We start from the raw sequence: 27,052 nt of genomic DNA on the forward strand, positions 1-27,052 counted from the left end.
CTCGTTTTCCGCGAGCGGAACGCGGATTGCACGGTAACATCTTTTCGACGATACCTGCCCTCCTATTTTCGTGAACTCTGCGATACCATTGTCTAATCCAACGGTGCGCCGCGTTCACTTCCTGCAATTACCCCGATTGTCTCGATTTTTCTCGACATCTACGTTTCTCACGGCGTTCCTGTGAACTCTCTGCTTCCCGAAAGATCGGTTCTGAACGTCGAAATACTAGTTCGAAAATAGTCCAACGTATTAATTTATTTAGAAAATGCAATCACATTTTCTATTCTAATGTTACGAAATTGCAATATTTAGTGCTCGTTAGATCGAAAAATCAAACAATATTTCTGTTTTCCAAAACAATATAAAAACAATTACGACGACCTTGTTTTGAATTGGATGCTTTGTTTCCGTAAATTATTCAATTATAGCCACCACAGTATTCCGTTTACAAGGGACGTTTCGAACTGACACACGTCGATTTTGATCAAATTTATGGAGAATGTAGTTTTTGAAGAACAATGTATTTGACATGTTTTTTGTTTTGTAATCGGCTGACATCCACTTGAAAGGGCGAAATAACTCTCAATATAGAAGTTACGATACGTTTATTTTTTTTTAAATACAGAATTCAATTATAAGAATATTTATTTCAAGTGTTTTATCAAAAGCTACTTCTCCCATAAATTGCATAAAAATTCTTTTATTAGTTTTACAACCCAAAATCCATTTTAATTCTTACTGACTTCGTTTTTCATTTACTTCAGTGTTACAATACTAACAAAAGTCAGCATTTGTATAGAATGAGAAATTTATTTTGATCAAAATACACGTTCAACTTTCAAATCGTACTCTATAACATAAAATGTTCAATAAAATATAATTGAATGTTTTCTAATAAATTTGCATCATTTTTTTCACTATTATTCCAATATCGACGATACACACCACAATCAAAGTAGTATAAAATGACGAATAAAGATTACACATAAACTTTTCAAGAGGTCATCGTAAAGAAGAAACTTTAATCTTCAAACTCATGATAGTTTCAGGTGGATAAAAAATTTGTTAAACTTCTGGGGGCCGTTTGAATTTGAACCATTTTTTAAAATAGGATGATCTTCGCTTCCTAGTGTAGAAGTACCTTCAAAGAAACTTAACTTAGGAATATGAAAGTAGAAAGTTCAACCCTCGAAAAATAACCCCAAGAAGACTATTGGACTTCTTTTCTTGCAGTTATAATAATCGAAGTTATTATAAGCAAACGTGTCTATGGAAGTTCGAAAGAGATCTATCGAGGAAAATAGATCTTCTTTTCGCATTAATAACCGCCATATCGCGGTATCCTTTCAGCAACAAGAATAGTCCTTTTGGGGAAGGTCGATAGTGCTTTGAGCGAAGAGAAGGAACAAAGAGAACGAAGAAAAAGAGAACACGACGCGGGGGGCACACGGTCTATGGGAAAATGTCGGGTCACTCTTATCGCCGTTTCCATACGCACGTAGGGAAAATGGTCGCCTTATCTGGCGTTTCCATGAATAATTTAGAGAGCTTCGCTGCTGAAAACTTCTCTGCAGGCCTGGTTCTATCGTTCCCGGCCTTTCTTTCCGCGTTACTCTTCGCGTTCCGAAGCTATCGTTGGGTGGAAAAGTAGTGGTCGCTGTAACGGAACGAAAAATCGGAAACAGCCCTTCGAGAATCGTGCTGCTTTTCCCGAACGAGCCAGAGTTGAAACGTTACCTCGTTTGATCGTGTAATTGCTACCGGCTTCAGCCAAAAAAATTAATTTTCAAGATTAGGTGTTAAAGAAAATAAATCTGGATAGGACTTTTGGATTTCAACAAGTAAAAATAAATTCAATGACAACTTGTGTGACAAAGTTTCGTATTCGTGGACAATTTGAGGGATTTAGTTTGATAGTTAACGTGCATGTACAAGCTTTTTTTCTAAATTAAATTTATATAAACGAGGGAACGTACGAATGTCCCGATACTATATCTTCTTTTCCGCGTATTTTATTATCTAGAACGGTGAATATGTGCCTACGGTGCAGTGATACAAGAAGAGTTTACAGCTGAGTCGTAGTATAAATCCATGATATGGCTAAATAAATTCCCAGTGCCCTTCGACGTTTTCACTATTCCGGAGGTTGAGGCAGATAAAACAAAAATTGGGGGTTGGAGGGGAAAAGAAAAGACGAAAAAAAGATCAGGGAGACGGTTCTTTAGAAAAATAGCCAGCCACCAGGGCGAGGGTGATCGAAGGGGGAAGAAAACGTATTTTCCAGCATGGAACCTGGCGCGTGCCAGGACATTTACGTAATTCGGTTCGAGTCGAAGGACGATAGCTGAATTCGATTTGCGACGAACTGGAGAGAGATTGCAACGTGATTCGCCCAGGGGTTGGAAGGCGAAATTAGCGTTAAGGATTAACGCGAGAGTTGCATCGAGTGCATTCACGACGTAGGCCGGCCAATCGAGAAAAGTGGTCAGCGAAATGTGCAATTTGTCACGCGGGACATTTTTCGCCGGGACGCGGTCTGAATTTCAATTACCAAACTTTCTTCTCTGATTGGACATACGTAATTTTGCCCAGAAACGACGGGATCCACGCGTTTTAATGAAATACAATAACGATATTATTCGCGACGCTTCCCAGTGTTTTTAACGACTTTACGTTCTCCATTTTGTCGAATAATACGAGGAAGATTTGCAATGTTTAACACGTTGACTCCCAATAGAATTCTCGACGAGATTAAAACTTCGATTTTAGACAATTGTAAAGTACATAATCTAAAGTTTGTCTTAAAATTTATTTCCTTCGACATCTCAACTTGAGAATTAATTGTTTTAGCTCCATACTGGAAAGTACTGTTATCTATAATATAATATAATATGGGAGACGTTGATATCAAAGTGTTAATACCAGCAAAAATGTTAAGTGCTACCCGGATGACTGAAACGACAGTTATAGAAAACTATACAAATTCATGTGTTAAGAAAGAATTTTTACATGAAAATATTTCCTATGGACTATGATAAAACTATAAAACAGTCTCTGTTTGAACTATCAGTATTAAACTCGCAACATTAAAAATAATATTCAGTGAGCAATATTTTTTATTTATTTTTTTTTTTGTACAGTTTATAATTATTTTAGAAAATAGCTATTTTTTGCATATTAACAAGTATTTAATATAATCCAGAGTTGTAGTATGCATTAAAATGAATTTAACGACAATACTAATGATCTTTGAATAACCTCAAATGAAACAATTTTGTAAATTTAAAGGCAGTTGAACAATTCAACATTTTTGGCTTTCAATAAGTTATCAATTTATTTATTTACGTGTGTCATACAAAGCGGTGCACTGTTCAAATTGTCTTCACATGAAACATGTGAACAAACAAAGAAGAGTATAATGGACGTATTAAATAAATACTTGGAAACCTTAATTTCGACGAATATTTTAACTTTGTTTATAAATATCAATTTTCATATTTCCCATGTCGCAGTGGAATGAGTATAACGAGTATAATGTTGCGAGAAAAATTGTTTAAAATAAAACTCATTTGATATATATTTATATATCGTGATACAAATTATTTTATCGTTGAATTATGCTTTCTGCAAAACAATATTCACAATCACAATTCGACAAAAATTGTTTTCAGGAAAATCCATTAAAAAGTCTACTAAATTAAAACGATAAGAAGCAGAGATTTTTTATATGAATTTTACTCTCAAACATTGTTGAGTGTAACTTTTTCAAACTTTGGATTATTATTTACATATATTTTAAGAAAATATATGCTTTTTTAGAAAGAAATTAACAGAAACTAAAAACTTATATAGTTTTGTCTTCTGTATGACTAATGCTATGGACAGGACTACGATAAAAAAAAATAATTAACCAATTTATTAAATTTCAATGTAATATATTAGGAACATTCTGTTAAGATCTAAAGCTTTAAGAAAGTGTAAGAAAAGGGTAGAGTCTCTAAAATACTCTAAATCAGAATGGCTTCGATTAACTTAAAGGCGTTTAACAAAAGATCGTTTCATTTCATTGTTGTAAAGTTGGTGGTACTCACCCTGCGTGAAGGAACATGTAGAATGCGAACCTCCAAAGTTCGAGACGTTTGTCCGGTCTGTAAATGAAGACACTATCGATTGGTACCGGACCCGAAGGATTTACCTCTCCCATCGCTACTGTATAATATGTGAAGAAACCCAGCTGCAAAGAGAAACCAATTGAAATTATAGATAAACATATTCACACAGAAAATGATCGAAGTTCGATAATTGTTTACAATACGGTGTCTTTCTGATTGTTGCGAGTTAAGCCTACAACAGTTAAACAAAGGGAACACTAGAAATGACGTACTGTTAATTCTAATCTACTTAATTATGAATAACTAGGCGACTATTAGAGAGGCACAAACCGCGACAATTACAGAGTCACCGTCATAAATAAGTAGGTAACACTATTTTCAACTAATTAATTAACGTTTCCAAATGGGGGACAGTCAATGCACAATTGTAACAAAACATAAAACAATAGCATTAATTTTGAAAAGATACCTTCTGCATAATAAAAAATGACAAGGGATTTATGCGTCAAAGTATGAGAAATCAGAGTTTCGTATGACTTAAAAATTTGAGAACAGAGTATCACTTTTAAAAAATCGCAAACTTAGTAACTTTTCTTATGATCAATAATTTTTCCAATATCATCACTGGGTATTAAAAGGGACTACTATGGATTTTCATGTTGGTTAACTTTATGAATAAATGAATAATTATGTGTAGACATTAATGAGGTTTATTTTCAAGGAATGACAATAGAATTTTTATTAAATAATAATAATGTTTTTATGCTGCTCATGGCACAATCGATGGCAGTAATAATAATTTATTAATTGCTCAATTCACATCTTCCAAGTATTTCAGCTTTACTTTTCTTAGTGACTTTGTTAGCATATCAGTTGCCATTTCGTTCGTAAAACAATTTCTTGATTCTTTAAATTTCTTATGAAGTGAAATCGTGTATCTATATGTTTCTATCGCTGAATTCGTTATTGTTTACGAGATTCAGTCAGCTTTGATTGTCTTCATACATAATGATTCTTTTTGGGATCCTTTCTCCGAAATTTTTTGATAAACCAGGTATATTTCGCTTCCGTCGATGATAGCGTAACGTTTGTTCGTTTCTTGCAACTCCAACTTATCGTTGCTCCGAAAAGTTTGATTACAAAATCACCATTCGATCTCCTATCGATCGTATTTTGCGCCCAATCCAGATCTGCAAAGCCAATTAACTCTCGTTGACCGTATATCGAAATTTCGACAGCTCATTTAACCAGATTAATTGAAATTGTATTAGTCTTGTTAAACTGAGGCTAACAGACTATCAAAGTAAACGAAATTTCATGAAACAATCATTATCGGTAACGTTGAAAACATTTGTTACGAATATAAATCACTCATTGATTGTAATATTTTAATAAACAGTCTAGTAACGCGTATCGAAAGTATCGAAACTTTACACGCGAGCAGTTCCAAAGCTACTCGTATGTTCTTCCATAAGTTATACGCATAGGTCCGTCTTTACATTTCTGATACGAATACTACTTGCACTATTAAGAAATAACATCATTTATGACCAACGTTTCATTATTATCCGTAATTACGTTTCTCTACCTCGTGTTTCATCTTTCAATTAGGCTCTTTTTATGGCGAATGCAGTCCTAAATCAACCGAAAGCCCTCTAATTCCGATACTCGAGAAGCGCGTGACTGTCGCGCGTTCCTTTGTGCTAATGGAACAGAGAAATTTGCGAGAACACACCTGAGAATGGAAATTGTGCTTCGGTCGGGCAGCTGGAAAAGCCATGGAGCGCAGTGGCTGAGAAGGGAAACGTCTTCCATTCGGTTTAAAAAAGGAAAGGCACGAGTAACGAAAATGAACGACAACGGAAAGAGTCGAGGACAAACCGAGTCAAAGATAGACAAAGGATAGACGAATCAAACGACGACGATAAAATAAAGAAAAAGCATGAAAGAAAGGGATAAGGAACAAAGAGCGAAAAATATCGAGTGACTGATAGAAAACAGGGGATGCAGTAAAATGTAGCAATTTAGCGAAACTACGTATAAATACAGAGCAAGCAGCTTTCGTAAAAAGGAAGGAGAAAATAATAATAGTAGAGGGGTTGAAAGACAGGGGAATAAAATGAAAAAAAAGTGGAACGTAATAAGGAAATAAAGGGAAAACTGGGAATGGACAAAAAACGAGGTTGTCGCGTGTCTGTTGTAGTTGCGGTCTTCGGGAGACGCGTTCGCTGGAAATACATAGAAATGCAAATGATTGCATCTAACTTAATATGCTAAAAAAGGGAAAAAATTCGGGATCGGTCGTGGTTCGTGGTTCGTGCTTCGGCGAAAAAGTGAAAGACGATAAAAGAGGAAGCGAACCAATAAATTTCCTGGGAATGTACGCGTATAAGCACGTGTACGATGTAATACGGAGCTTTTTTGTTAACATTTACGGATGACAGACAGCTGTGAAACTAATGCAAACTAGAAACGTTTATCCTCTTCGTTATATCTTTATGAGAGTATTATTAATAAATTGGTGGATATTTCCGTTGAAAATGGGTTCGAACACGATCCTATTTATTTATATAACGTCTTCAAACTGGTGATTATACCAAAAAGTTGAGTAGATTCAGGTCAGCCAAATCACCTAATTAAATAACTATAGAAATTAAAATAACTAAATATAGAAATTCGAGATTATTATTCAATTGGTTTATTCGTATAATTTTAGGAGCTGAACGTGTGACGAAAATGGGCTAATTTCTTTGAATTAAATTAGTTTGTTTTATTAGCGATTAAAAGTTGCATCAACTACTCAGGTTATTAGCAACTACATTGTGACTTAAATGCAATTTTTAAAGGTTTCATAGATAAAAATAGTTCTTGCGTTTAAATTTTGTCATCCTTTAGAGCAACTTTTAAATCTGTTGGTATTCCAAGTTTTCTTCTCGCATTGATTAACATAGGACAATTCTAGAGAACACACTTAATTATTATATCTATGTTACATTAGTAACTATGGGTTAATCTTGTATTGTTTTTAAATAATCCTTTTTTGACGTCTGAATGTAAAAAAATCGGAGTAGAGGTACGATTGTATCGGAATTAGCGATTTCGTCAGCACTTTGACTGTCCCCACGATCGAAATACTAATTTACCAACGTTGACAAGCGACTTAAATAATTTGTTAACTAACTGTACGCGTAATAAGTCTGTCGTTACGGAAAATAGTCCGGTAGAAAATCCCGAGCGAAAGAAGGACGAGGGGGGTTGAAGCACTGGCGTAAAGAAAGAACAAAAAGGTTTCGCGAGAATATGAGTAGCGCCCCTTATTAAGGTCCATTAGCCAGTGTTTTGTATAATTGCTTCATTTTTCCCTGTCCCAAGGCAACCAACCCCTCTTAGGAGCATTTCAGAATTTCAGAATTGAACAGCGGTGGCCGCGCGACCAGATTCTAAAACGGCACACCGCTCGTAAAGCTCGTTCTTTTTTCTCTTGGGGGGTGAACAATGATGGTGTAACGACGCTGCAATGCGCTCTCGGATTATACTCGGTCCTTGTGCAGCCAGGATGCAGACGAGCGGTCGTGCGACTATGCATACGCGTACGTGATTCTGCAAAAATGCAAGTCCTGGAGACTTGAATGCCATACTGCACGGTAGTCACTCTAGTTTTTCTGCAACACTGGCTGAATTATATTAAGCAAAGGACAACGAGGATATCTCGTACCTTAGTTACTTTCTGTATCTTTACAAACGTACCAGACACTGATAACATGGGATATCAGATGAAATACAATCTTATATCGTGGAACGAAACCCATTATATTAATAGAACTATCCTGAGATTTTCCATACAATTCAAAAATGTTTGAACGACTCATAAATAAAGAAATATTTTTACAGTTTCGGATGTTCTTTTCTTCAGATTAACATACTGACTGCCACATCATATATAAGTGATACGATTTTTAAAAAAATTAATTCTCAAGATTAGATGTCAGAGAAAATAAACTAGATAGGATTCTTGAATTTTAATGAGATTGCAAAAATAATATATGCTAGTTTCCAATTGTCTAAAAACAAAGTATAATTCGATCCAAACGATCCAAATAATATAAGAAAAATGTTGAAATTTTGTAGAATCACGAAACTAGCAAATAAAATACAATGGTCAAACATAGGAAAATAACATAGGATACTATAGATAGAACATAAAAAATAAAATTACGGTTAAATAAAATATAAAAAACTACAGCTAAAAACCTAGTAGTCGAAGCTGTTACGAAACCTACACACAAAGTATTTTATACACGTTCTCTGCTCGCGAGAATCTAAAATAGAACCAACGATTACTCAACAATATAACCAATCGTTATGAAATTTAGCAGGCATATTCTAGCCATACAATCGAAGATCGACTATAGATTTTTATATTTTAAGAAATTGATGAACAATTAAAAAAGAAGGTACATATATAGGTGATTTTATGATAAATCGTTTCCTCCGAGACAAATAAGCCCGTTTTAGCGAAGGTAGCGTATGCGAGGTTCAGTGAATATCAGAAGTGAAAGAAACGCAAGGAAAAATTCCATCGTCGGAATGATATTCGCGTTCCCGTCGATTTCGACGATATATTTTGCCTCGATGCCTGGGATTTCTCCTTCGTCAGCGTGCATCGGGCGCGGATGTAGGGTGTTAGCAGGATTTATGCATTTATAGGATCGCGGTAGCGATGGATGCAGCTGAGGAGTATGGCGGTTCCCGGGATTCTCCCGATAATCGTCGCCGTGTAATCGCGTTTGCACTCGAACCAACGATTTATGATCGGTCACGTCACTGCCAAGCGAACACGTCTACCTTTGCTAGCTGATTAATGCGAGTAGACTCCGCCATGGAAGTAATATACAGATTGCTCTAAAGGGAGTATCATCGTCCAGGATGACGAGCTGCTTCGTCGATTAACGTTTTACATTTCACTTTCCCCGCTTCGACAATTACACAATATTCGTTTCCATTACTTCGGTGGCGGTTAGAGCTTTTTAAAAATTTGATACTCGACGCGCAATTCGCTTACAGAGTCGACGAAATTCCCATATTTCCATGTAATATTTGCAACTCGTTTACAAATTCGTCTTCATTGAAAGCATATTAACCCCTTGACGTACGATTTAATTCCAAATAATTTTTCAAAGGTATACTATTTAATTTTGTTTAAATTTCTTCGTACAAAGAATGGTCACGAAAAAGAATTGATTTGTTTTACGAATACCTCGTGAATGTAAATATGTGTTAATTTTAATATATAAAACTTCATGAAGAGTTAGACTTGTCATTGTATGGTAAAAGGTTAATTTTAATAAATAAACGAAGCGAAATTTCTATAGTTCCATATTGCCTTATTCAGTTCATAAAACCAAAGTATTATGTTTTAATAGTGTGCCCTTTTTTCCAAATATTTTCAAAATTTTGCTATCCGTAACTTGTTTTATTTTGGTCCAAAAAGGTGTACAAACGTTCCACGAGAATAGGAAGTATCGTGCAAAATAACGATTAATGTTCTAAAAATATAGTATCTCGCCTGTAATGCATTCGTTTCGCGCCAATTGGACGATTCGTCTCGCGTTGGCTTATCTTTCGACTTCTTTGTTTCTACGAACTTTGTCCGAGTCACGTTCCCGCTATTCTCGGTCTAAACGCGCGAATGCAAAATTAAGATAACGAAAGGCGAATTACTAGCCACGCGTGCGAACTCTGAACGCTGAAACCTTCCAATTCATCTCATAGAGTGTGAATGTTATCGTTGCGGGCAAAAAGTCTCTTTCACAGTCGAGGATCCCGCGACATCTTTCTTGGTTCAGTAGCTTTTTGCGCCCCGGTCACCGGCGGAAACAGATGAAGTTCGATAATGCGAGAACTTTCGTAGCTGCTCGCGAATAACCAGAAAACCCCAGCTTTCGATCCGTTGCTGAATTAACGACTCTTATTTATTTTATCTGCGTGGTAATTAAAGAATCTGTTAAAGAAATTTCTATATTTATAGTCTTATTCGTTAGACACAACGATAGATCAATTTTCAAAATAATCTCAAGAAGATATAATAGTTCAAAGATCGCCAACGTTTCGACCCAGCATCCTAATATTTACCCAAGACTCATCTGTAACTTTCAACGTGGAACAACGAAACATATCGATAAAGAACGTTGAAAGAGGTGAGCACTATTTTCACATTTTTGCACGTAAACCTTTGAGCAATTTAAAACTAAAGAAACAGCGATCACGAGAGAAAATGAGATCGCTTGTTTGCGAATCCTACGCTTTCGTCGACATTATTCCCGTCGACCCTCGCCGTCGACAAACGACATTTTCCATCCTCGGGACAAATCGGAGATAATCAACGCAAGGAACCGTCGACAAAGCGCAGAAACTCCGAGACATCGCTCCCTTTTCTTCGAAAGCGTTTTATTTCCGCGAGCAACGTTGCGCCCTCTTTTTCTACCCCGTCCGACCACCCTTAAAATTCAAGTTTTAGCCCTGGAAAATTGCAGAAGGAAACTCGAAAGCTATCGTCAAATGCGCAACGTAATATTGTTAGGTATGCAAATTAAACCATTCAAAGGCCCTGACGAACTTCCACGAGTTCTAGCGAGCTTTAAAAAAGGTGGGGTAATGGCAGAGTTGGGGGGTGCTGATGCAAGATGGAGACGGAGAAGGCATGGAACAAAGTTTCATCCAGGTTTGAACGACAGTCGATTCGGAAGCTTTTGCCCACGCTCGAGACGACTTCGAGGATTTTAAGTGCGCGTAAAAGCTTCAAGACAATACTACGTACTGCACGACGAGGAGTTCTTATCTATTTTATGCCTTTAATATTAGCGATCGCTGTCATTTTATTGAAAGGGTATTTTATTATACAACTCCATAAAACCAGGCTATCTTTCCTCCTATATTTTTTTCTTCTTCCATTTTCAATTATAAACGAGGCATTGGATGGGAAAATGACACGTACTGCAAGATGACACTTCGAGACAATCAATTGTTAAGTTTTCGTTAAGGCATTATTTAATGAGAAGTAGTAGAATAAGAGATCGAATTTTTCAAATGAACGTTTTAAAAATTGGTTAAAATTTCTTAAAAATTGCTTGAGAAATTAAAAATAAAAATTCATTTTCTCAAATAATTTTTCTGTACGTTCTTTTGCATCCATCGACATAAATTCATCTTTTAAAATTGAAATAAATTTTCAATCGCGAAGCATGATATCAATAACGGCAATTATTAGACGCGTATGGTTATTCATGTACCAGAATAATCTGTAAACAAGATTAAACATACCCAGCATATCGTCGAATTTGTTTTTAATACCGCTCCATCTAAAGCGTTAAGATGTACCATACATGGTTTCAAAAAGCTTTCCATTACCATAATGGCTATTTTTTTTTTCATAAATTGAAGATATACATATACATTCTGGTACTCAACTCCTATATCCACATACGAGGTTAGCAGAGAGTAATTGTGTTAACTGCAACTAGCTGCAGTACGTGTACAGTAACTCTTCGTTTAACACGTTACCTGTGGCGACGAAACTCGTGATATTTTCTACAGGATGAAAATTTTGTGTTCTGACAATCAAAAACTACGGATCCTAAAATTTCTCATAGTGCTTTATTTGTAATTGCATCGAAACTCGTGAATTCTATTTAGATCTATTTTCTCCCGCAACTCGCCTTGAAAATTAATATTTAATCAACGAAAAGTAATATCTCAAAAATATTGCTTTTTTATAAAAGTTATTCGGAATAAAGGATACTCCATAATTGTCTCAAGAACTGTTCAATCCCTGCACTTTTTACTTCATTAAAAAGCGTTTTAAACATCATAGAACATATAAAAGTGATATGAACAATAATCGCTTGCCTCTTTATCTTTTAATGAGAAAAATATCATTTGATGCAGAAAGAAGTTTCAGCGTGTAATTAAAACGGTACACGTGACGGGGACCGCCTTAACGATAACTGGCAGTCGCCATCTTTTAGCGTTAAGCTAGGAATTACCGTTCCATTAAATTACTAATTCATCGGAAAACATTTTATCGGAAAAGAGTAAAATCTGTTAGAGAAGAGTTGGAACGAGTGGCGAACGTAGTATTTAACGTGGTGCCGAAGATTTATCGAGCCCTATCTGTTTCCCATAGGCATATTATTTAGTATGGCTCGTGCTCGAAGGGAGGATGAATTATTTGCATCCCCCTTAGAAAGCCTCTGAAGTCCGAAAATCTCCTCTCCATCTTAAATAACCTCGTAAAATATTCGAAAGTATGAAAATTTAGTACAACTGCGGCTTTCGTCCCGACCAAGGCTTTTACAGTCGGTCGCACAAGTCTGCGTTCACCTATTTAGCAAACGACACGATCTAAATGATTTACTACACATGCTTCTTAGTCTTAATCAATTTTTTTCTTTGCCACTAGCTTCTTGCATCAGTGATATGTGAAATTCCCGTCGATATTTTCACGTATATTTTTCAGAGAATTTACTTCGAATGTGTTATCGAATCGTTGTAAACGAGATAAATAAATTTTTTAAAGTCAATTTTAAACGACAGATAGTATTTACTGGATCATGTGAAGACACTTGTATTTTTTGCAATATTACAAAATTAGAGACGTACGAAGAGTTTTGCAAACGACTGTACCCTCGGAGAAAATATCATACAGAAGATATCGAGAACGACGTATACAGAATATAAAGTCGTTCGCCTGCACCTCTAATGTCTCCCAGGCGTTCGCGGATGGATTATCTTGACTGTTGTAATAATTTTTGTCAGCGTTACTTATTAGGTTTGGAACCATACACCAATATTTATCGCGAAACAACGAATATTCGAGCATAGTTCTTTGCGAAGTCAAAACTATCCTCGACTGACTAAAAAGCTATAGAATTTTGATGATTTGTATTGAAACACAAAAAGAACTCGGTTAATAAGTAGTCATTCATCTAATTATCCTAAAACTTCCTAAATTCTAAAAAAATTTATATTTTTAAAGGGCTCGTAAATGCTCGAGGTTTTCGAACATTTTCATGATGGATTGATCCGCCATCACTATCAAAATCATCCAGCTAAAGTTTTGGCTTCAGTTCTGCAAGCTTTAATTTTGCTTCATCCAGGGAAGCATCTGTACACGAATTTAATCAATGTTAAGTTGTCTGGTGGGACACAATCCTGTTACAGTTTGAGACAAACCAACATCAATCCTGTTGGGTTTCTCTGTCAACAAAGTCTGCAATTCTCATTTTCAGAACTAAACAATTTAATTAATAACCTAAGTGTATAATTCGCATCACCTAATCTCTGTGCTCTAAAACATTGGTGCGTCTCGGAATTTACAAATTGATAGATCAGTGTTTGTTTAAACCGGATATAAATCACTCTTTTTTATAATTCAAGTTTAGATTTTATTGGGCATCAGTTATAGTGATTACTGTTTTAATAAGATATTCTGAACTGTCAATAAAAAAAATGTTCTTCATATGCGTTCATTAGTGAAACATTTACGTAATTCAACAAATTTAAGAATTGATAATAATTATTTTTCTAATTTAGCTTTGTTAATGCTTGTTTGCATGCGAGAAAGGCTTTCACCAACTTGTTGATTTTTATGATTCATTAAAATATATCAATAAATTATAAATCTTGTTAAACCAATAATATTAAAATAAATGGTAATTGTTTATACCAGTTTACTACAGAAAAAAATAAATTCGATTGGAACCCTCAAGAAAAACAAGACAGAAATCCCATTAGAATACTTGGCTCATCGTGAATTTCGTTTTCGATTCAGCAAAATTATTTACGATTAGTTTAGCCAAATTATTTATTGTCCATTTTCTGCAGTTGTGACGTACTAAAACATAAAATACCAGTAGTCGTAAAAGTTACAACACCTACTCATGCTAAAGTGTTGGGCGTGCCAAGTTAAAGATTAACTACTGCGAGTCGAGTCACCGCGTCTGACCAAGCATTGATACTGACTACTTGTATTTTCTTATTTCATCTATAACTTGAAAAGTAAGGTATGTAGAGCATCTGTTCATAGGACATTTTTTAATCATTGCAAGGTGTAGATTCATATTCCATTATTTCTGAAACACCCTGCATTTTTGTTTAATAACTTACATAACATGGACGAGACTCGGAAGCTTCACATTTGTAGAAACTTAGATTTTTATGTCTACACAGACTTTATTTGCTGTGTTGCAGGTTGTGTTACGTAAGTCTTATATACCACATACGTATACGTATGTATGTAAATTTTCTGCAGACTGGCCCTCAACCAGCGGAGTATCATTTACTTGCGTGCACAAGCGACCAATTATAGCGTTGAAAATTTATACTTCTTTCTCGAAATACAAGTCTCGCGTATTTGAATTTTCTTCTACGTTCGTCTGCATTACCCTTATCTCTCGTTTGACTCGTTTAACAGCGACTCCGTAACGTTTCATCATCGTTTTCACTATCACGTTCGTTCGAACAGCCTTCAATACGATTCTGTTTCTTATTACACCTTTATACACAATTTTGTGTACTTTTATTCACATACTTGCGCATAATTTTATTTCAATACTTCAAATTGTAAAGCTTAAGGTAACAGATGATGTTCATTCGAAGCTCACTTTAAGAATCATCAAATGTATTCCCCAAAGCAAACAGTTGCCCTTAACTTCTTTGATTCGATAGAAATCGAGAAACTTTGACTTGGATGGCCCTCGAAACAAACTGCAGTCGCGCGTTAAACATTCCACACGCGACTGCGCCAAACGAAAACAAACACAAGGAATGCCTAGCTTAAGAAGAGGGCGGACGAACCTGCTATTTCGATTAATTAAATTTTCCTGCCCGTTCGTTCGCCGAGGTTTAAACTATCGCGAGGTCATATTTACCGGCACCGAGTATACATACACTTCGACCTAGACCGACCGCAAAATTCTCCAGCGCGCTGTCCGTAGGATTTGTCCCACTTGAGATTAGAGAAATAGCAGAAAGTGAAACAGAGAAACAGAGACAGAGAGACCGGCCACTCTCGGGCGCAGAGTCCGCAGCTTCAAACTGTTTAACGCGATTCCGTGGAAATTTGTATGCGGCCAAGTTTATATGGTACCCCAGTGGCGTGTTAATTCCGTTTCTCCTCGACGACCCTTTCTCTCCTATTCGTCCGTCGATTTTCTGTCTATCGTTTTTGCCTGGTCAACGTTTCACACGGACACACGTACGTTGATGCGTGTTGCTTGTACGCGTTTGTTCGTGTCGAGCAACGCAGATGAGTGTAGTCAACCTCCAACTGATGATCAAACGTTTTCCCCGTTGATTAGACCGGTTAGTCACAAGTTATTCGCATCACTATTTATTTGGTTTGAGTATGGCAACCGTGGATTTAGAAACTGGTATTATATCGGTATTTAAATCAATGAAATATTCGAACATAGAAAAATTTGCTGTTTTGATTGCTCGTCTACAACATTACAATTTAACATCTCTAACGAAAACTTCTCGTTATTTTACATTTTTAATAGAGGCAATGTTATTTACAATTTTACATGAATTAGGGTTTTCCCATTGCAAACTATATTCCAATGCCTTGTAAATTTAAAGTACCGGTCACCAGTGACCACCAGTCAACGTGTTAACACATTTACTGTCACGTCGTCCACGATTGGATGTTAAAGAAAATAAATCTAGTACTCTTGAATTTCAACGAGGCTGTAAAAATAAGTTTAATGACAAATTCTGGTAGTTTCTAATTGTCTAAAAATAAAGTTTCGTTTTCCTGGACAATTTGAGAGGTTTGGTCTGGCAGTCGACGTGTTATTAGTCAGGACAGGCATTTCGTATTTCAAACAACGAAGAAAAAAAGACGAGACGTAAATTAATAATTTAATACAGTGACTATAGATATAACGAAGAAACTGAGGATAAGATTAACACTAATTTAACTACGTCGCGTCCCGAGAAGCATAAAATAAGTAGAAACATAATGTCACCCGTATTTGGGGAGGTTGGAGGGATACTGTCGATATAAAAACGAATTACGATCGGTTTGTTTTATTTCTTTCTGTCTCCGGGAAAAAGGTAAAGACGCTTCCTCGATACGGAGCGGTCGGGACAGGATAGATCTGCATGAAGAAGTCGCAGTCTCAGGTGCGTCGTACATTGTCCCGAACGGACGTCGAAATAGCTTTTCCCGTCTCAGGAGTATTAGGCCTCAGCCGTGTTACCGCCGCTGCGACCAATATCTACCGTGTGCTTTCTTACCCAGCTGTAGACTCGATTCAGTCTAGTCTAGACACGTTATCGTAAAATTAGTATTGCTACGAGTTTCACGTGGATGTTCAATTTCCTCTGCAGAATCAGTTTAACCGATTACGTAACCCCTCCATACGCTTCTAACGTCACTATTCTACGCGAATTTCGCGACTTGGCAAGTCTCGTTCGTACAATAATAACAAGCTTTCAAATTTAAATTTAAGTCAATTAAGAATTTTTTAAAGATAGTTTGCATTCTCTAAACATTTATTTAAAAGTGAAATTAACACGCTACGTCGGCCTCTAGGAGTAGTATCAGGCGAAAGATTAATCAACGACCGAAGAAAATAGTTTACATCGTCTGTATTTTCCGAAGAAAACAATTTTAACGAAAATGCAAGGACCTAGAAAATTAATTTCTTTAAACCACTTAGCTTTTTCTCAGTAGAATGTCTCAATTTCACGATATAGTCTACGTAGAGTACCGACAGTGGCGACGAATCGAACTCAAAGTAATTGCAAGCAAGTTTTGCAGAGAGTTTTAACTTCCGCGGTTCTTTGAATCCCTGAACGAATCAAACGTTCGTGCAACCTATTCCCTTTAGAGCTCGGTTTACCATTATTTTCTAATATTACGTCGTTGCCGTTAATGCACGCGGTGCGACTAACAATAAGCAATTATTTGATAGCTACCGAGATTTCAATCTGACCAAGTTCGCGACAATGGCGCAGGGAAAATATACATCTGTGGAGAGTAATAACGTTATTGCACCGAATACGACGTAATTTGATAATTCGCGAGCCAGCCCGCTCAATGGTCAATAGCTTTAATGGATTACATCGCTAACTGTGGTAATTCACTCGCGTCCACGACACAACTACCCTCCATTCGCACTTCTGCGAATCCAGTGTTCACAGTGGCACAAATCGCGTACCGGACGTAGCGTCTAAAACAGGCTACCTGAATAAATTGCTTGCTTTTGGCGACGGGAAAAAACGTATTTGAACCAATCTTGCTTGATTCGAAATGTCACGACCTCAAATATGTTTAATACTTCATGAATTACACTGAAAATCCATAGAAGTTATGTACAAGTGGAGATTAGATGGTTCTTTAGAAAAAAAAAGAAAACATAAAAAAGATATAAAATAACTTTCTATCGCTGGTGCCTCGTTTATTGAGAGCACTCGAATTTGAAAATTCACCTTGTATTTACTACAATCGTATTATTGATTTATAAAATAATAATAGTATCGTAACCATAAGTGCATACGTACGAAGCGGATGATATGACCATGACTATAGTTACTATCGCTATTTCAGTTGTATTGCATTGATTGTTATAGATGTCTGTGATCATCAACTATGTTTGACCTTTTGAATATTTGGGCTACAACGATCCGTTTTCGCTCGTAATTTCTATGCGTCACGTGCCTAAACTAGAGCTTATGTAGAACATGATCAACAAGTGCCAACAGAATATATGATCTTCAAACTGTATTTGTGCAAGAAGCGATTATTGCTTGTTTATACTTAATTAAATATGATTCCTCTCTAAGTAATAACTGAACATTTTGTTAGCTTCTATTGTTGAAAATTTGGTACTCCTAGTTCGTTGAACAACGCTAAATATTACAATCGTAATATGAAATATGTAAAATCTAATTAACTGCGTTCTAGAAATGTAATAATAAATCTTTATTTCGCACAAAATCAAATAATTCATTGAACATTATATTATTATAGGCAAATATTTTATGTGTCAGGTAATACTAGACCATAATTTTCGACATTTTAAACTTTTCTTTATTTCTTTAATATCATAACTCCATATTACTTGATATATTATTAGAACTGACATTCAAATTTATCCAATAACCTATAGCAACATGGCATTTGAGTGACGTTAAATACGAAAATTTGTATCATCGGAATAAATTCGTTTGTTATATGACACTTGAATTGTGCGAGCTTCGATAAATTCCGTCGATAATTGTGCATATCTGTCTGTGCGAGAATTTGTGTGAGCTCGAACTTAAAGCATCAAAACGCGAACTAAATTCATTGTACTATTATTTATTCATTGTTCATTACGAGGAAAGCGGATTTGAGAGGTTTCTGAGGCGTCGGATTTGATTTTGATAATCACTCTACGCGAGAAATCAACTTTTGTTTATAACTGTTCGTGAAGTCCATTAAAATCCATTTGTCGAAAAAGTCAGTTATGATAACAGAAAAATCTATAATAATTATTTTTAATCCATTTATTATTATTAATGTTATTTCAACTACATGATATTTAAGTGCAAATCATATTTATATAACATATAAACGTAAAAAGGATTTTCACTTAAAGTTCGATCGAATGAAGAATAATTTTGCGATTGCTGACAAGTACTTACAGCAGTAACGTTGACGCTTCAGACTTACCTGAAACAAAAATAATCGTACGATTAGTACAAAAGGTATGTCTGTTTGCGTTACGAAGAAGAGTTGTAAATAAATAATTTTAAATCGTTTCACTTTATGACATAAAATTAAATCACTGCATTATAAATATATCATACCAATTAAATACGTATTAACGCAAAGTACCAGTCTGGAGTATTAGTAAAATCGTTTGGTAATTACATTATTTTAATACTGTCTACAACGTCTATACCGAACAAAGTTTGATTTCCATTTGAAAAATTGGAGGTGACTTTGAAGGTTTGAAAACTTTCTCTGCCCATTTTTCACATGGATTTTTCGAGCACAAAAGCAAGAGCTGCCATCGACAGTCGGGTTCATTCTGAGTAAAGTGTTTGAAACGCTGAAAGATTAGATATTAACTTCTAGTTCGAATCACACAATTTACCGTTCGTAAGAAAAATGTCAACAAATTTGTATTCATCGTCTCGTAAAGAAATCATCTATTTTAGGAGGATCATCAATAGACGATAAAAAAATAGGACGATAGAAATAATGCAGAGAAAGATTCGAACGTGATGTTTGGAGAAAAATCGGCGAAGAAATATTGGTAAGAAATCGAGCGAAGATTGCAGACGCGGTTGGAAAGAACTTTCGCTTTGACCTTTCTTCCCAAACAAAGTTTCCTCTTCTCTTTTAGAAAACTGCCCAACCACTTTTCCACAGAATTGTTACGATAGTAGAAAAATCTCACAAATGGATGGAAATTCGAGCGAAAGGGAGGAAAAAATTGTGTAAGAATGACGGGTATAGATTGGCTCGCTTGCGTGTATTTTCAGGAAAAACGATTTGTTTTAAAGAAAACGAGAACAAGAATAGAATTTTTATTGGAAAAAGTTGAAAAACGGAAGAACGATAATTTTCCGCTGAGGACAAACTGCAATTTTCAATCTTTTTTAAGTCGAAATGTAACGACACGATGTAACCGAATAGTATATAATATTTGTTTTTGTATAAATGCTCTATTTATTTACGAGTAATCTTACTCACCGTAGTTAAAACATAGTTGCCCCGTGTAAAAAGCATAAAAAAATCTGCTGATCCTCCCATTACTACATTCCCGTACATTAGCAAAGAACGAAAGAGATAAGGGGGGGGGGGGGAGAAGATCAAATAAGAGCATCGAGGATCTCGAAGGCAAGTTCCTGGAAGGTCATCGACCTTCGAAGGATTTCGAGGGTGGAATTAGCCCAAAGAGAAGAACAGCTTCGACGAAGAAAGGGATGGGGATAAAGCGAGAAGAGCGAAACGAGGGGACAAGGGGAGGAAGAAGATGGTTATCTGGCAGCATTTGTTTTGGGAAGGGAGCAAAAAAAGGCGAAAAAGAGCAGAGGAAGGGTCGGGGGAGGATAAAAGGGGGAGGGAAAGCCCGTATTCGTGTTATCTCGAGAACGAAAGGTGGGAGGGAAACGTATGGTACAGACCAGCGCGAAGGCAGGAGGAAGAAGACCCGTATTTGTGTTATCTGGAAAAAGGGGGACAACATGGAAATACCTTAATACCTACTACGGACTTAGGAAATTATTATCGTTTCTCTGGTTAAACGAGACGCTCCGCGTGAGCGGAATCCGTAGATCCATGCGGATTAAGCTACTTGGACCTTCTTACTTTTTTCTACTTTATTTTAGAGGCTAGATACCTAATGGTCGCTGAACGCGAGCCTTGAATTCGCCGAAAATTCGCTCGCCCGTAAATTTCCAAAAGAGATCCCTTAAATTCAGGTCCCGTAACATCATTTTCTTCTCCCGAAGGTTTACTAGGATTTGATTTTTCACACCCGTCCACCTTTTTAAACGAAACGTATTACTTTTGCGACGGAACACCCGGATACGCATTACACATTTTACTCTGATCTCGGTTAATGAATATTCGAAACGCGCATTTTATACGGTTCCTTTCCTTCCGTACAAATGAGATTTCTACTATTTAACCACTTCAATGAAAATGGCGTGTTTTCACCGCATGACTTGAGAGTGCAAACTCAACTTTAATGGGCTACGCTCGCTAGAATTTTTAATATATTATATTTCGGAATAGCTTGGAAAATTGAACAAAAATTGAACTATGTTAATTTTATTTCGAACAATTGTGCGCTCAGAGCTGTGATAAATTAAATAGTCTGAGTAAGTACATTTTACGTACCATATGGGGTTGAAATTGTTATTTTTGCGGTCATTTTGTTAAAAAGAACTGTTGTTGTTGGAATATTTGTGTCTACGAAACGAAGAATCTTCTCCTTTGATTTTGTTAGATTTCCAGAAGACACGAAGATATTAATTTACTTAGAAAATAATAAATCTACGATGATGCATTTTCGAGATTTTATTGAACGTTATTTCGAATCTGCGAATTTTTTAAATAATTATAAGACACACGAAACGGAACAATGTATTAATTTATAGAACGATTTGTAACAAATTGACAAAGATCGCTGTAAGTTTGGACGTCTTCGCTTGCGTAAACAGCCAAACTGCGATATGTAGTATTAATATATTTCCGTTACTATTTTGGGAACTAAAACAGTTACTTAAAATATCGTTGAGAAGAAATAATACATATTTACGTTCATACGTGTTTTATTCGGAACCGGAAAAATTCAAATAGCTACCCGAATTACTGGGTCTTTTTAGACTCATATCTTACATTTTGCAATACTTATATATCTAGACTTCTAATCTATAATAATGCAGAATATTTGTTTTACCAGCTTGTTAGAAGATATAATGATCCCAATTTTGTTATAAACATTTTATATTTTTATTTAAAAAACACATATTTTGTTAAACCCTTAAAGTACCATTGAAATATAAACAGTCACAATGCACAAAGAATACCAGAAACATTAACGTTTTAGAAAATAGGAGAGAAGAATGAAATAAAAATAAGTGTTGTCTGGATCAAAAATGATCCACCAACCGCAAATATTCGTAAACGTTGACAAACTAACATTTCCCCGTTCCGGAACGACATTACCGTTGTAATTTACCATTGTTCGTTGCTCTTCTTTTTTCCTCGGAGTCACTTGGCCGAGAATACTGCTCCGGGTCTTTACTATCTGGCCTTCGTTTAAGAAGATTAGGTTTACACGGGTCTCAGATTTACTCGAATTTACTAAATCGCATCCCGCAAGAGGTATCTGCGGAGCAGAACTGGCCAAGTTTTATGCGAGTTTAAAGCGGAAAGTTCAGGGAACTCTTTGCTTTTAGTTAGGAGGAAAGAAAGTGCCAGGGAAAGGAGGACGATTGTTTTCGCTACATTTGTTTCGCGTATATGTACGAGAAAGACAGAGAAAGAAAGAAAGTACGCTACCGTGTTTGTTCAAAAAAGATTCAAAAGCGCAAGCCGGCTCTCCTGAACAATTCTTCAGTTCCCTAAAATGTTTCGGCCCCTGTAAAAGAGGTTGAGAAACGAAAAATGGAAACAGATTCTTAATTGGGATCAATTTGACCCCAAGTATTAAATGATCAAGTATTGATCAAGTATTAAAACGAAAGGAATATTTTAATGATTCTATCACTGTTGTCGTTTGTACCCATCGAACAATCATTTCCACGTCCTTCTTTAGAGTTCGTAAGTCATCCTCTCACCATAAATACGCTCTGATCGCTTCAAAAATGGCGTCTGTGGTTTGCCAATAAACAAAGAAACATCAGCAGTTACATTTCTAGACGAAACTTACTTTCTGGCTACGTCTCGATGGTACCAGAGAGGGCCGTGCGACGTAGTTTCCGACAAATTTAAAGCTAGAACGCGAATTGTATGGCACTGTCCGGCGAAGGAACTGGGAAACGTCGGGGAATTCGCAATTCGAGACTACGGTGTTCCCGGTGACACGGGTCTGACTCGTTGATTTTACATAATTCAGGAGGCAAGCGAGGACCTCGCGGTTACCCTCTGTTATGCCAACCTTATCTTAGTCCACCTTCAGGCTTCCGTTCATCTCGTGATATCAGATTTGCGAGAGGTTTCTGCGGGAAACCGTAAAGTCTAACCGGTCCAATCCTAGCCATTCGTGTGAAAAATCGTCTTTCTAGGAGAATGGAAAGTGGAGGCGATTCTCCTTGAAAATTATTCGACTTCGACTGAGTTACGTGCCCAGCTTCGTCACGAGACTTTTATTTTGCGCCGCTGATTGATTCCTTGCTTTAGCGACGAAACCATTGAAACAAAAATACTCCGGCTCAAAATGTCTTTTGGCATTTTATACGATCTTCGATGTTAAACGAAAAAATGTGCATTTTTAAAATCGGATCTTCGAGTCTGAATCTTTAGGTTGTATCGCGAACTTGAGAAATTCTCGAAAAGAAATACTAATAGTATTACTTAGATATCTAACTAGAGCTCAAAATTTCTTCTGTCATTTTATACGTATCGATCTTCGATGTTAAACGAAAAAATGTGCCTTTTTAAAATCGGATCTTCGAGTCTGAATCTTCAGGTTGTATCGCGAACGTGAGAAATTCTCGAAAAGAAACACTAATAGTATTACTTAGATATCTAACTATTAATTTTACTGTCTTTGCTAGAACGTATATACCATTTCTTTGCAAAGTGTAACAATAACACTTTTTTATCTGTCTTCAAACAACATTCTTTTATTTTTACGAGCAACAAAATATCGAATCGAACTAGCTCGGTTCTCAATCGTGCAATATGTCAAGGTGAAGGTCATCGACTAATAAATATCGCAATAATTTACGAGACTCGCGTGTTTAAAAACGACTACCGTAGAAAAGAATCTCACGAGTCCATGTTACTTGGTACGCGCGACCGATTCACAATGAAGCGCTTCGGTGTTCGACGAAAAAATTTTGCGATTGTGCAAGCTGTTCCCGTTGTAGTTGCATTAGAGTGTTACGTGACAAACTTGCCTGATTTCGACAGAAAAGAAAGGAAAAAAAGAAAATTCTTTCGCCCGAAAGAACGTTGCCAGGAACCGGAAGCAAAATGCGAGGACGAGAAAGAAAAGCAGAAAGGAACAGCGAGCGGAAGAGAGAAACGAGATTAATGGAAAAGGAGAAGAGAAAAAAGAAAGGAGGAACGTAGCCAGGGAAATAAAAATGGAAAAAGTTAAAAGAATCGTAGTTTTAATTCGTCGAGGAAATAAAGTCGGAATAGCCGCGGGTGAAATCGACAACTTCGCCGAGATTTTAGGCAATTGGCAGCCCGGGAGTTTTTCTTTTTGCCGGGGAAAATATCGGCCGCTGTAAAGGAAAGAATTAAACTCTCGAGTTTTCGCGTCGAAACTTTTTACCGCTCCTCCGCTGTCGCTTTCCTTTCCCTCCTTGCGTTGCTACTTTCTATTTCCTTCGATCCCCTTTCTTGATCGTAGATCAACGTTAAGTTACATCGATTTTTTCTCTGTTTAGTTCGATGAACATACTCCGTAAATTACTTAATTCGATATCAAATTCTATATTTAAAGTTGCAGAACCCGTGAATATCATTTATTAGCAATTTAGGTTGAATTTGATTTATGTAAAAGCACGAATGTACGTTCCAATTAAAAGAAAAATAGAATTTTCCGTAAATCTAGTGTTAAATAAAATAAAAAAATTGTCTAGAACGTAGACTTTGTTTTTCGTCCAAAAAAAACAGAATCGAGAAACGGGTCGCGACTGACCCGGTATCCGTCGACGAAAACGAATCGCGTGAAACGATTTTTCGGACGGATCGGTAAATTTTCGTAGGATAGATCGATCAAAATTCAATCCATTGATTCGTCGTTGCGTCACATCCGGTTGTAGCTGCGTCATGCCCGATGCATATTTCTTCGAATGCATGCAGTTAAGCCCAGCGCCGGAGAGGGCGAAGGCGAGCGGGGGTGGCGAAGCTTTCAACTACATGGGATAGCACAATCCTCGACAATCGATTATATCCTACCAGCAACGAAATTTGTAGCGGCGGCACAGGTGAAAATTTACGCCAATTCACGCTACCCTCTACGGTGGCCTCGTTCCGCGCAAAAACGTCAATGGCGTGCACTGTAAATCCTAGTCTGAGCGACTCACGGCGCCCCGAAACCGAGAAAACTTGGCCAAAATCCCAACATGTAAAGTCACCGAATATGCCCTTCAGCAAATTTACTCTGACGCAGTTTTTGTCAACTATCTGGCGATAAAACGATAAACATAATTGACCATTGCTGGAGTGGTACCCTTTTAATAAATTCTTGATATTCCTTATAATTGTCAAAAGTTTTCTTAAATGTATTGAAAAATTGCAATTGTAGTTACATTTAGTTAGAAATAAAATTTATTTTTGAGTTGGAGTAAAATTTTTGTTACGATCATTTAGAGCAAATTTTCAGTTATTATGACGTATAAATAGCTTTTCCATATTTGACCTTTTGGAAAAAATGGTTCGTTGAATTTAAGTTGAGATGTTGGATGTTTAGCATAGTTAGATTACGTAATTCACAATGGTCTAAAATAAAAATTGCAAAAAATTGTACGGTTTTCATCTGGCAGCGAACGTGTTAAAGATAAAATATCCATATTACTTTTTACGTTCGTATTTGTAACATTACTATTTATTAATGTATATGTCATTTCCAAACGATAAATTATTATTCCGGTAATGCCAAAGTGTCAGTCGCCATTTTGCCTTCGCCATTATGAATATTGATCTTCCACTTGTATAATATTTCGTGTTATTTCAGGTTGTTCGACATAGAATGACTTTTGGCTAGATTTTCTCGTTTCGATCCCATTTTTCGACGTTTTAAACATTAATTGCCAACATAGTTGTTACTTCATCGAGGCTTTTTAGGGTAAAAATGCAATCTGTGAATTTTACCCGAACATTTAACGAACTGAATAGCTTCCAGTATTATTTGAAACAAAAAACTTATGAAACTTATGAAAATAAGTATTAATACACTCGACCGAAAATACTGACAATTTTTGAGCCACTGTAACTTCGTAAAAAATAATCGTACAACGACCTTTACGAGGTCATTTTAAAAGTTCAATCGTACAAGTATTTTTACGTTTTTAAATTCAATTTTCTTAAATGTCTTTTTACGCTTGGAGAAAAGTGAATTTGAAGATCGAAGCTTCTTCTTTCTAATTGTCTCTCTAAAAGTTAATATATTTTTTTCCACGGTGTTATTCCATTTGTAATTTTCCCTGCCTGTCCATTTCATTTCAATTCTCTACAAAACTTTAGTTTGAAGAAAAATAGACTACGCTCTCGGTATGTTTCCTTGAAAGCATGGGAAACGAATGACCACAGTCGTTTAAAACGTAAAACATTGAAACACGCGAGATGAATAACAGAACGTAACGATGGCCAGTTTGAAACACGGTAAAAAAAAAGCGATCGGTCGACTCTTCTCGAATAGAAGCAACGAAACGTTAACGAGGATCCACAGGGAAACAACAATGATACTTGCATGTGAACTTCGTTCGTTTCATTGTGGCTCTCACTTCAGACAATAACAGACCATTGGTAAGAAAATTAACACTAAACCTACCACGTAAAAAACAGGACAAAATTTGGTATCAAATTCTGGTTAGTTTCCGATGTAAATAGGAAATGTATAGCAAAGATGAAAAGAGAGAATCTTTAGTTTCCACTACTAGTGATTTTTCCATAATTGGGCCACTGTTAGAAGTGGTAAGGCCTCCCTCATCTAAAATGATTTTTGGTTTTTGATTTTGATTATGAATTTAAATGAAGGGGTAATTTTTCAAATTCAACTATCTCTGATACGTGAGTCGTGACAGTCGTGACCGAGTGACGTAATATTTAATATTCTCTACGATCACGTGAGGTCAATGACCTCGCAAAGCAAACAAACGCTTCGAACCCTTATATCTTCGGAACTAATTACGCTATCAAGTTAAATGAACACTCACTTTAAAGGGCGTTTCATCCTCTATCTGATGAATATAGTAACTATTATAATTTATGCTGTCTTCTATATTTATTTCAATATTTACCCAAAGAAGTTTCAGCAATTCCTATTGATTTTACAACTGGTATACGATAAAACGGGATTATATTTATTTATTTAATTGAGAATAAATTTATATTCTGTATACAGAATGTTTACGTGATCACGTAATTCGTGAATTCGTGACTCGAGTCCGTTGTAACAATGGCGAAGATCGAGGATTACTGCATTAACCCCATCACTATTACTGAGCTCTGCTCCTGCGTAAATTTATGCTTGGGG

The 27,052-nt window shown here is 36.2% G+C and overlaps 1 protein-coding gene across 1 annotated transcript in view; it reads right to left on the bottom strand.

Moving 5' to 3' along the window:
- Stet (stem cell tumor) overlaps window positions 1-27,052 on the bottom strand; it is a 500,321-nt gene that overhangs the window by 27,616 nt on the left and 445,653 nt on the right. The window contains exon 8 of the mRNA XM_076773056.1: window positions 4,092-4,234. Within this exon, the coding sequence (XP_076629171.1) occupies window positions 4,092-4,234 (143 nt within the window). The remainder of the gene's footprint in view (window positions 1-4,091; window positions 4,235-27,052) is intronic.

This window comes from Colletes latitarsis, chromosome 9, assembly GCF_051014445.1.
Source record: "Colletes latitarsis isolate SP2378_abdomen chromosome 9, iyColLati1, whole genome shotgun sequence".
NCBI lineage: Eukaryota > Metazoa > Arthropoda > Insecta > Hymenoptera > Colletidae > Colletes > Colletes latitarsis.